The sequence below is a fragment of the Gossypium hirsutum genome, chromosome D12, assembly GCF_007990345.1.
Source record: "Gossypium hirsutum isolate 1008001.06 chromosome D12, Gossypium_hirsutum_v2.1, whole genome shotgun sequence".
NCBI lineage: Eukaryota > Viridiplantae > Streptophyta > Magnoliopsida > Malvales > Malvaceae > Gossypium > Gossypium hirsutum.
Window position 1 is genome coordinate 10611334 of NC_053448.1, and position 13461 is coordinate 10624794.

The window sequence follows — 13461 nt, forward strand, 5'->3', positions numbered from 1 at the left end:
TGTGATTATTTAGATTGACAATACATCAGACAAGACCCAAGTTGAATTAATCTTAGATTCATTTATGGATTAATTCACTTATGACGTTCATAGTGTGACTTACCTCAATACAAAGTAAGTGACTGACTATGTGTGCGTGACTCATATATTTTGATGTATTAAAAGCTTGAGTTAAAATAACTAAAAAACCAAAAGCTAACACATTAGGTATAAAAATTTTGCATGAAGCTTCATTTACAATAGTGAATTTCGTAGCCCGATTAAGAGTAAATGATATCCTCTCGTTGGCATTACATGACAGATGAAAAAGTAATGTGACCACAAGTTATTTGTCTAAAATGAATAATTTAATTACTATTATGGTTATCATGAGATAAAATAGGATCATATTGGATGAGAACTTATTTAACCTAAAGAGATATAGATATGCTATGAGGTTAACACTATGACAAGGTCATTGGACAAACATCTATAAAGTTGCTTTCGTAATGATATATAATAAGGGAGATTTCAATTATAGTACTTTAGTGGAATGACTCTACGATTAAATAATATTGTAATTAATAGACAAAGAGTCAGAACTAAATTACAGATCATTTGAGCCCCGATTATATACATCCAATTAGTCTCTCTGGTTGCTCGACATGACCCAAAATAGATTGCATGTAGAACCAATACTTTGAAATGAATAAAAATGACGATTAAGAGAAATAGATCGAATGCATCACTATCCGTAGTGAATGCATTTTCTTGTAAGTACAAAAGATGACTTGAAGACTAAATTAATTTCTTTGAATTATTATTTAATCAATTGTAATTAAATAATTGAAGTTTGAAATAAAAATTAAATTAATTAGTTATTGTAGTTTTATTCAACGAGGCACTTAAATATATTTCCTCATAGACTCTAATATGGTAAATTTGTCATGACTTTAGCGGAATTAGAATTAGGTTAAGAAAATAATTTAATTGAGTTACTTAATTAAATAAATTAAATTAAATTAAATTAAATAGTATTTTGAAAATAGAAAAAATGGTTATTGAGTTGGTTAAAAGTTTAGATAACATATATAATTGTTCCGAGTACACGAGACAGGCTCGAGTGCCCATTCCATAGTGTGAGGGATGACAAGCCCTAGTCCTTATTAAGGTGTGTCACCTTCCCCCTTGTTCCATATAAGGGGATGTTGTATTTTTCTATTAAAATATCATTTAATGACCTTTTGTTAAAGTAAAATTCTTGTAACTTTTTCCTATATATAGGAACTGGGTTGAGCCAAAATTGCACTAGTTATTCATATTCTGAGCGTTGTTACTCTCTCAGAAAATAGTGACAATTTATTTGGAGAATAAATTATATTTTCTTGGGTGCTAATTTTTTGGTTTCACATAGTAAGAATTAATTTTTCCATTCAAAGTTAATTAATGTTTTCATGTTGTGCAATTGATTTGTGAATTTATAGTCCACACTCTAAGGAAGTTGAGACTCGATGATAGTGGAGAAGATTGATTGGTAGAAAGTCAGGAAATGACTTAGACCACCTCGCTCAAAACACATGTACCAATTCAATCTAGGGTTTATTATTATAAATACCACAAGGCTCGAATTTTAGAAAAAAATTTGAACTTCATTTGTGCATTTGTCACTGTTTTTAAACCGATTTTTCAAAGGAATGCTCAATAGATTGTTTTCATCAATACAAAACGCTAACAATCATTGGACTTCATTGTATCCTTGATGTTCATTTTCCAGTAACTATTTTGCACATTGGAATATAGGTGGAACAAATAAAACCTTTAAGAAAGTGACATGGTTACATGCCTTGAAGCCTTCGATTAATTTCCCATAAGTTCATTTTTTTATCCCTATGCACTAACATTTGAAAAGTAATAAACAATAAATAAATGTCCGTCATGAATTAATAAATTCATTATCTACTATTTCTCCTTTAAACCGGTTCCAATTATGCATCAATGTCACTAAGTCTTTAGAGGCTTGTAATGAGACTTAGATTAAGATATGATAATTCAAAGAATATGGACACAAAAGGGCTCAACCTAAAGTCAACCCAAATGTTCTCCCAATCACATTTTCAACTATACATTTTTCCACTCATCCCGTATTCCTTTTCATCAGTTAAGAATAAAACATGTAGACAAAGAAGCAAAAACAATAAAGATATAACAATAAAGCTCAATAGCACTATTCTTTTTGAAATTTTCAATTTTTCTGTAAATGTTTTTTCACTTCTTTCTTCACTCTTTTTTCGTTTTCTTTCCAATTTTTTTTCTTTTTTTTTCCTTTTCGAAAATTTTCACAACGAAAGAAAGGAAAAAAAATAAAAATACAAAAGAAAACTAAAAATTGTAGAATAAAGCATGGAGAAAGCAAAATAAAAAATAAAAATAAAAAAGAGAAAAATTTCAAAGTAATAAGGAAAAAGAATGCCAAGCCAATTTATAAAGGGTCCTAACCTCTCTTATGCACACAACTTCCACATGTTTCTCAAGTCACCACCATGCCCACCAAATGGTATGTTGTCACTTGTCCCACATTTTATAATTACCCTAATCGAGCGTGCAACTCAAGTAACAACTTAAATCATGCTCCCCTATGGCAGGCCTCAACATCAACTTTGCAACCAACGAATCATTTCAAAAACTCAAATTTTAAGTTTTTTGAAAATTTAAAATTTTCTAACCTCACTACTTCTCAATGGCAAAAGAAAGTTAGCTTCCACCACACAAAGTGCAAAACATAATTGCCCCAGGGAAGGCTAGTTTGTAACCTCCCATTCGACTGGGGAAGGGGTAGTTGTTACACATATGCTCTACCAGCAAACCACCCCTACTAGAACACCATAATCACCTCACTTTGCGCAATACACCTCTTTCACGATAAGAATTGTTCTGCCAAGTCCTAAGAACAAGCAAACCAATTACTTCTAACTATCAAGCTACTTGGAGAAAACATCCACCACCTTTCACCCACATACCTTGCAATTTGGTCACATCATGTTGCATTATTGACCTAACAAGGAACCATGGTAGAGATCGATAAACCTATCAAAGGACAACACGTGAAAAAGGATGTCAAATCCATACAAATACCCCTCTTGACCTTGAAGCTTAAGGACATGCTCACTATCCACTCCCAAACTCCAATTGAGCCATCTCCTTCAAGCCTCTCAAGCTTCTTCTCCTTTATAGCTTTCCTCCACCACTCAATCCATATGGCTCTTTGCTCAAACAAGATGAATTGACTCCAATCTCCCCCATGTCATCTTTTAGTATCAATAGAATGTCACGGTAATTTACGAAATTATTCTTATTGAATAAAAGATAATACTCATGTATTTTAATATTTTACAATTATCTTTATTGTTAACAAATTTTGCATTAAATATCTAGTAATAATATTTTAATTGGTAAATTTTAAATTATCATTTTATTTTATAATTTTTAATTAACAATAAAAATGGTCTAAAAATAATGAATATACATATAATAAGATATGTTAAAAATAATGAATAATTTCTTAGTTATTAAAAAAAACACAACATAGCAATTAAATAGAACTAATGTTACCAACAAATGTTGAGTGTAATGAAAATGCACATTACACTCATAAAGAGAAAACCCAAGATTAAATCTTAGAGCTGACATTGTTGGAAGTGACAACCACAAATCCCAAAAGATGAATATTAATGATTCGTAAATTAGACATAGAAGATACCTTTGCTCAACTAATAAAAAATAAGTGAATTTTGTCTTAACATTTCTTTTAAATTTCCTATCTATCTATGTGTGAAAGTATTTTTTACAACATTTGGTAAAAGGACCTCTCCAGTTATTCTCAATTTTGATATTGAGGAAATTGGTCCCTTTCAAAAAAATTGTAGTAATTTAATCCTTGTCAATTTCAAAAATGAGAAATTAAGGACAATTAGTCTCGGCACTGATGTTTTCTTTCAATTGTACATAATTTTGATTGGTATAATAACAAATTTAGCTCTCCAAGTTTGGACATTTTGTCAATGTGGTCCCTATTTAACAAATTTAGCTTTTAACATTTGAGTAAATATGAAAATGTGGAGACTAAATTTGTTGAATTTTTTAGAATCAAGAGCAAACTAACAAAGCATGTAAACATCAAGGACAAAACTTGTTATACCAATTAAAATTATATACAATTGACAAAAGACGGTAATATCGTGATTAATTATCCTTAGTTCGTTACTTTCAAGATTGACAAGAATTAAATTGATTTGGGTATTTTTTTTAGAGGGACCAATTTGCTCAATTTCAAAATTAAGAGAGACCAAAGAGGTCTTTTTGCCACTACATTTTATCATGCAAATCACATTACTATATTTATAAGAAAATAACTCGAAAATAACTCCAAAGAGAAAGTTAAGCTTTTGTTTGATTTGAAGAAACAATGGTTATTTTCGTTTTCATTTTCATGAAAATGGAAGAGATTAAAGAAAACAGTGTCTGGTTAAAAATTTGAAAAGTGATTTTTGAGAAATGAAAAAGGAAAATATGTGAATATTAGAAAACAATAAATGGTTGCTTTCAATGAAAACGCTTTATTAAAGGTAAAAAAATTAAATAAAAAAAAAGTAAGCTTGGTTCAAATCCATATAAATGTAAAATATATTTTTTTCTTTCAACAATTTTACAAATATTAAATTTAACACCTTAATTCAATCCATATAAATGTATATTTACCAAACATATTTTTATTATTGAAACCAATTTTTTGTGTTTTTTAAGATTAAAAAAAAATAGAAAATAGAAAAGCAAGAAAAATAAATAAATTTTAGCATACGTCGAAATAAATCAGATTCCATCTGATTAAACTTCCTAACAATCATATCAAAATGCAATTGCTGTCATGGTTTTGCTTAATAGCAATATATCTCCGCTTCTTGAGATAATAAGAATAGAATGTGATAAACAAGAAAGTGAGAATGGCCAACCCAGTGAAGTAAGCAAATAATAAAAATACATACTTTACCATACATATAGTTTTTATTGACTACATTAATACTGGCATTACAACTTGGTACAAGCCTTTTGACAATGGAGTTCAAGAAAAGAAAGAATCCTAGAGAAAGAGTACAACAAAAAGTATTAGCATGACCATTGAGATAAACCATCCAAGGATATGGAAGAACAATTGTGCAAGTAAAGCTTAAAACAGATCAACAAATAAAATCTGGATTTAAGACTTGCAAAATGCAGAAAGTGTATCATCCAGGGCCTTTCTATCATACTCGCCAGTGAAAACACAATTTCCCAGAGGACCTTTCAGAAGGATAAGCCTTAGTAGCCCATCAGCCACCTTCTTATCAACCTACCATAACAAAATGATACATACATATTCCTCAAGTGTTCAGAGAAAGCAATTTGAGATATACAGAACAGTAAGACTTGGTTCACTTACCGCCATGACAGATTTGAACATTTCCACAGTCATGGTTTCAGGAGGAGCAGTAGGTAACTTAGCCCGCTGTAATATGTCATTAACCCGTTTCATAATTGAACTGTCAATCCAACCAAGGCGATATGACATGTCAACAGCCATAACCTGAGTTGAGTATAGATTCAAGTTTAGTACAGGCGTGGAAGAAGATCAAAACAAAATGCAATAACAATCACATTACCGTGCCAGCTGCAACAGCTTCTCCATGTAGCCATTCTCCATATCCAAACCCAGTTTCTATTGCCTGGAAAGAAACATGAAAACAACAGCACGAAAATTTCTTAAAATCTGGAGTAAATACAGATCCCTTCAAGATAAAGGACAAATTCTAACAGATGTAAACACAAGATAACTTCACCACTAGCTGAATACAAAAGAGAGTATAACTGCTAAAACATAAAATCTCAAGTTGTAACTTCATATTTATTCTATTTTAAACCATTTCGCAAGTTCCTTTTTGGGATTTCAAACCATGTAGCCATAAAATAAAAACTCCAAAAAAGAAAATGAATGCACCAAGAATGAAAAAATTCGATTCCCTTTGCAAGCTAAAATGTAATATAGCAGAACACATATAAAACTTACATGACCAAATGTATGACCCAAGTTCAGTGTAGCCCTCAATCCACTTTCCTTCTCATCTAGTGACACAACCTCAGCCTTGTTTTCACATGATCGCTTTATAGCATAAGCAAACGCATCAGGATCCCTGTAATGATCAACACCGCATCACATACAGCTTCAAGATATATTGATTGCAATAATGAGGAAAGCACCAGAGTGTAATATCATTGGTTGAAGTAGACAAGGAGCTATACACAAGCACAAGGCATACATCAAGAAAACTACTTCAAAGGATAATACAAGGTATATTCCCAAAAGCTCAAATTGAAAACACCCGTTATGATTTTCAGTTCTTACCAAATGTACTCTCAGCTTCACATTTCTAAACAAGTTTCAACCTATTCAAATGTTTAATTACATTTCTTTCAATGAGTTTCATATACCTTGCCATCAATTTCTCCATATTCTTCTCCTGCCACTCAAAAAACTCAGCATCTCTGATGAGCCCATACTTTATAACCTCTGCCAGACCTGAAGCCAGTTCCCTATCTGGCAATGTGTTCAATGTGTCAGTGTCTATGAGCACACATTGAGGTTGGTAGAAAGCACCAATCAAGTTCTTCCCAAGAGGATGGTTTATGCCCGTTTTACCCCCAACCGAAGAATCCACCTGCTTATTAGAACAAAGTTAGAAACATGAAATGTTTGCACACAATGTGATAATCAATACATAAATGAGCCATGAGTGCGAAATGACCTGCGCCATAACAGTAGTAGGAATCTGGATAAAATTAACACCGCGAAGAAAAGCAGCAGCAGCAAAACCACACATGTCACCAATCACACCACCGCCAAGAGCAACAAATGTACATCTCCGGTCCAATCGGGACTCGATGGCCTTGTCAAAAACTTTCATGAGAGTCTCCTATAAGCACAACCACTACAATTACTACTTCCATCAAGTTCAATAGCAACAATGCTTCAAATCAAAGAAAAAAAAAACAGAGAGGAAAAGTGGAAAACCCACCATGTTTTTGTACTTCTCACCATCAGGTAGTATCACATTTTCAACAGAAACATTCGGGTTTCCCTTTGTTAACGCATCAACGACTTTATCCAAATACAAAGGAGCAATTGTAGTGTTAGTTACCACAAGAACTTTCTTCCCATGAACATGCCTATCGAAACGACAACTCGTTAACACTAAATACGACGAACAACGTAAAGCATTCTCTTAGCAAAAAAAAATAGCTATAAGTTATCGAAGAAAATGAATGAAATTAACTAACTTTTGAAGAAGCTCATGCTGATCAAGCAACCCGGAGCCGATGTAGATCGGGTAACTCCGATTACCCAAATCCACCTCAACAATAGTGGGCACTGAAGAGCTCCTTTCACCAACCGACTGATCCATCACCGGAGTTGCATTGGCGCAAATCCTGCGACTGAGTCCAATGGGTCTGGAGAGAAAAAGTCGTCCGGGATCCAACTCAGCGGAAGTGGAAGCGCGAAGAGAAACATTGACGGGCCTATTAAGCTTGGGGATGAAGTCAGAGGACAATTTGGAGTTGGGGTTGGAAGAGAGAGAAAGAGAGATAGCGTTAGTGGCGCAGGCCATAGATGAGAAAAGGGGGGGGGGGGGGTTTGTCTGGTTTATTGTTTGTTAGTTAGAGGAAGGATTGGGGAGAAGCATTGGTTTGAAGGAGGAAAAGAAGTGGGTAGGTGAGACGCGAAGCTGTTGGTGGACGACGACACGATTCACGGTTGGTGGCAATACCACATATACGGCTGTGATTTACGGAATTCGAATTTTTATATTTTTTATTTTTTTAAGAATTTATTTATAAAAATAGAAGAAGATAAATATGAAATTTATACACGAGCTTTGATTTAATATACAATTTGATACATAAATTTTAATTTGATGCAATTATGTACATGTTTATTTCTATTTCGGATTAACATAATTATTTGTGCATGTAATATATCAACGTAAAATTATGCTAATTTGATAATATTATTAGTGATTTGTGAAAATTGAATCTAACAAAATTTCATATATAAAATTGTAAAAAATAAAAGTGCACATTTGATCAAAGTTTATGAATAATTTTGATATTTATCTCTATAAAAATATCATTTATATAATTTAATTTTCAATAATCTTCTATTTTTTTATATATTTATTATTTAATGAACTGTTTTTATTTCATATAATTACCATATGTAATCATTATTAAAATGATTAAAATATATATTATTCAAAAAAATAAAAGAATTTCAAATCATAATTAACTAATTGTAGAATACTTAGAATGTTTAAAAGACTGAGATATTGTAAATATATACTTTTTATTCTTCAACCTTTGTTTTTATGATAAAATTGATGTAAATAAATTAATGATATTATCAGTGTATTAAATAATAATATCATTTTCAGACATAAAATAAATTATTCGTGTGTATTTTTCTTGTAATAACACCTCTTTATATATTGCATTGATTGTGGATCAATTTCTTGTATTTTTATTGTTTGATAATAGAATTAATCTCGATTTAAATAAAAATGATTAAAATAATAAGATATTATTTATTATGCTTTAAATTATAATGAAAATGAAATTGGATATGGATAATTTTGAGTTTAAATAAAGTAAAAGAATAAGTTTATCTTAAAATTTTATTTAAATATCTTAACTATTAAATTCCCAAAATAAAGTATTTTGAGAATTGATATTACCATTTGATTTAATTTGTATTTGCATACTAATAATAAATGAAAATAATTATGATTTAATTTATTAAATTTATTAAAATTTAACTATTAATTTTTAAATTTAATGTTAAAACATTAATTTCATTTTTTTGTTTTAATATTAAATATTATTTTGAAAATTTTATATTTTAATTATTTTGTTCAAAATCAATTTATCTAGAGGATGATATTATCATAATATATTTTTAATTTTATAATAATTTATTTTTATAAGTGAAATAATTTTTGAGATTAAATCATTTAAATGTATTATAAAAAATAATATGAAATAAATTAAAGACACATAAAAAAAATTCAACTTCCTAAACATAATTTAAATAAAAATAAATTTATATTTAGGCAACCTATAAAACCCATATTCCTAAAAATAAAATAAAATCTAATTTATAGTATTACAAATAAATTTAAATTTTCTATATTAAAATTTTCTTTTATTTATCTTTTTTGTTAAATTTTTTATGCAATTAATTACTTTAAGTCACAAATTACCTAAATAATAATAATAATAATAATAATAATTTGTTGTTGTATAATCATGAAGTAATAGTAATGAGAAAAAAAATAGCATAAAGTAAAATTAAATTTAAAATTAATAACAACATATAATTATAAAGGGATAAATGAACTTTGGTTTAATGTGTAATTTTATACATGGATTTTGATTTGATCCAATTCTCACAAATTATTAATACAATTATTGATATATCATTATTTTATGTTTATATATTGCATAACAAATAATTATATTTATCCAATATAAAAATAAATTGATGTATTTATTTATTTTTTTAAAAGGTTCACATATATATATTTGAACCATGATAAAAGTTTTATGTGTATAATTGCACCAAATTAAAGTTTATGTATCAGACTACACATTTAATCAAAATTCATGTATAATTTTGAAATTTATCCCAATTATAAAAGTAAAACTTTCACATTAGACAATGGAAAAATAGGGGAAAGCGAATAAGAGTGAGTTTAAAATAAATTTAGTATAATATGTATAGTAAACTAAATAAAGCCATGATGAATTAATCTTATAGTTTTATGTTATTTTATATTAAAACGATCTTTCATCTCTCTTTGGTGCCATTATCATTTTCATATGACTTGGAATTTTTTCTTCGAAAAACCATTACTTTAATATTCCATTTTTTAAGACACTTCAAACTTAATAATCTCCATTTTCTTTTATATTATTTAGATACTATTTATTTAAAAAATCTTAAGTGATGAATGTTATTTATAATTTATAATTTTAATTTTAATTGGTATAAAACTGTAAGATTAATTAAATGAAATTAATTTAAAATAATATATATTATTAATAATTAATTAACATACTCAATTATGTAGATCTATTTATTCTTAATAAATTGAATTCAACTTCAAATCAATTGTATAGTTTAAATGAATAAAAATTTTATTATTTAAAAAAATTATTTTTAATGCCAAATAAGTAATATAACGAACAATAAAGGGTATTCTTGTTGATTCAAATGTTTTGAAACTCACGCATTTATATATATTATATATATGATGGGGAGGAATTCACTTATATTGGTGTAAAACTTAAGTTGTTTTATACCTTTTCATAACTTTTTATACGATTAATTTTAACCATCCAACCGTTGAATTTATCAATATATTTGTATTTGTCATGCATGTAAAATTTTAGATCGATCCAATATGTCTATCATATCAATCTAAAACATTGTCTATATTAATATATGATTAAAAGTTCTTTACATTAAACGAATAGTTAGAAATTTTTAATTTATGTCATCAAACTTAACATGCATGATCTACATGAATGGAGCATGAAAAATGACAATTAGATTATTAAAATATTAATCATATAAAAAGTTACGAAAAGATATAAAACCACGTAATTTTTACCCAGATATAAGTGGATATATATATATATTAGTATGGTTCCACTATTGTTTATTTTTTAGCTCAATTATAAACAACATGCTTAAAGTTGTTAAATTTTTTGTATATTTAGAATTTAATCTTTATATTTTTATTTTTTTTATAAATTTAGCCCATTACTTTTTGAATTTAAAAATTTAGATTCATTTGTTAACATTGTTAAAACTATTTTGTTAAACTTGCTGGTGTGATATTTTAGAACTAAAAAAAATACTCACTTGCTATGCATGTAATGAAAATATCATTGTCTTGGATTTGAATTTAATAGAGAGTTTTAATGGTATTAACAATTTTTAAAAATTCACATCAACATTTTAATTAAAATAAAGTATTTAGACTAATTACTAACTTTATAAAAGATTTAAGTATCAAATTATACTAAACTAAAGTATATAAATTAAATCGTGAAGTATACAGATTAAAATTAAAATTTAATCATTATTATATAATCTCAAAAAGTAAAGATTAAACTGAAATTTAACTATTATTTTATCGTGTAAAAAATTGTCATACAAGGAAGGCTATGGTGGTATAGACTTTTTTTTTTCTTTAAAAAAAAGGTTTATGTATTTTAAACTTTTAAAATCTCCCATTTCGATTAATTAACATTTAAATAAAGTGACATGTGTTGTTATATGATTGACTTTGTGATGTCACATTTCTAAACAAAAATTAATGTTATTATGCATTAAATTATGAAAAAAATATTTAGTAAACTACTAGTAGAATTTTTAAATACCACAAAAAGAATATAATAAAATATTAAAAATAAACTATCAAATAGAAAAAATGGAAATATCAAATTATTTTGATTAAATCAGATTTTTGTCTCTAACAGGTCAGCTACGGCATACAAGCGGCCCTTTAATCCTCCTTTTTTTTCTAGGTCAATGGCCCATTTATCCGTTTCTTGTTCTTAGGCCCATTTATAATACAACTTTTACCCTTGTATTATGTTAAAATAATTAAGCTCAGCTTATGTGTTAAAAAGTGCTCAAACTTTTTCAGAAAAAGCAATTAAACTTTTTTTTTTACATTCAGTTGAGTACTTGAATTGCCAAAATGCATTAAAAAGACTCTCAAACTTTTTCAAAAAAGCAATTGTACGTGTAGAATTTAATGGTTAATTGTAACGATTAACCGTTACAGCTATCCGCTCCTAATTTTTTTAGTTAAATTCATCACGTGTCACAACCATCGCATGACACGTGAAAAAAAAATAAAAAATTTTTAAATTTTAATAAAATATAAGAAATATTTAATTTTTATTAAAAATTAGAAAAATATTTAAAATATTTAAAATATTTAAAATATTTAAAATATATAGAAATATAGAAAAATATATATAATTTTATAAAGTTGTAAGAAATGATAAAAAATGTAAAGAAATATAAAATTAGTAAAAGAATTATAAAAACTATCATACTAAAAGAAGTATTTTATAATCTTTCTATAACTTTTATTGATTTTTATTTTGTATCATTTTTCGTCACATGTCACGCTGTGTTATGACATGTGATGACTTTAACTGAAAAAAAAATTGGGTATCGTTAACTTTAACGGTTAAAGTTAATGGTTAAAAAACATTTTTGATGCATTTTATATTTTTTTATGATTGTTATAAAATTTGTAAAATTTTATATTTTTTACGATTTTTTTCTAACTTTTAGTAAATTTTAAGTTTTTGTATATTTTATTAAAGTTTAATAATTTTTATAACTTTTATTGATTTTAATTTTTTATAATTTTTTATCACATGTGATGCAATGGTTGTGACACGAGATGACTTTAACTGAAAAAAATTAGAGGCAGTTAACTTTAACGGTCAATTGTTATAGTTTATGGTTAGAGGATCTTTTTGATGTATTTTGACAATTGAGTACAAAAAAAATAGGGGTTTAAATTTTTTTTTAAAGTTTGAGGGCTTTTTTAATACATTTTGAATGTTCAAGTACCGAATTGAGTGTAAAAAAAAAACAGAGACTTAATTACTTTTTTAAAAAGTTTGAGAGCTTTTTACATCATTAGACCAAATGATTATTAATTTTATGTTATATTAATAATTCATATTTTCTTTTTAATTTTTGGAACTTATAACTTGCATAATGTGCTAAGGTTTTGACAATTCTTTCGAAATTAAACACTTGTTTTTTTTCTACAAAATATTAGCACAAAATTCTAAATTTTAAACCTTACTCCAAAGATGGGTAAATCTGTTGTGATGAAAAACTAATGATATATTGATGTGACTATCAACCAGTGGTTTTCTTAATTTGTGGAGCTAACAGTTGCTTCTTTTTCTTCCATTCTTATTCACTGTGGATGTATGTTTTGGTGGAACACCAGTGAAATTGCTTTCTGACATATTTCATGTCAAATGCTGCAACATTATAGAGCAGTCCGCTAAATAGCAATCAAACAAAGAGCACAATAATCTCACTCCTTGTCAGAAATGGAATATGAATCTTACAAAGACAATCCTCAAATTTCTATTGACTGCATACATGCCTGCTTTATACCATTGACTGTGCTGTCAGTGCTTTGTGACAGCCAAATTATATCTTCTCTTTTACTATGAATAACAGTGGTCGTCACAATCACTCCAATCCCCTGCTGCATGTACATGCCTGTCCATATCCATTGATTTGCATCATCCATAGTGTACCCTTTTCTTTCATATCCTTTTTTTAGG

General features: G+C 27.8%; 1 protein-coding gene across 1 annotated transcript; it reads right to left on the reverse strand.

Moving 5' to 3' along the window:
• Nucleotides 1–4989: 4989 nt before the first annotated feature.
• On the reverse strand, nt 4990–7837 carry LOC107945797 (3-dehydroquinate synthase, chloroplastic). The gene is made up of 8 exons (XM_016879927.2): nt 7345–7837; nt 7083–7233; nt 6813–6980; nt 6499–6725; nt 6077–6200; nt 5673–5735; nt 5453–5596; nt 4990–5362 (listed from the first exon to the last, which is right to left on the reverse strand). The coding sequence occupies exons 1-8, from the start codon at nt 7671–7673 to the stop codon at nt 5231–5233; spliced, it is 1338 nt and encodes a 445-aa protein (XP_016735416.2). The 5' UTR covers nt 7674–7837; the 3' UTR covers nt 4990–5230.
• Nucleotides 7838–13461: the final 5624 nt, after the last annotated feature.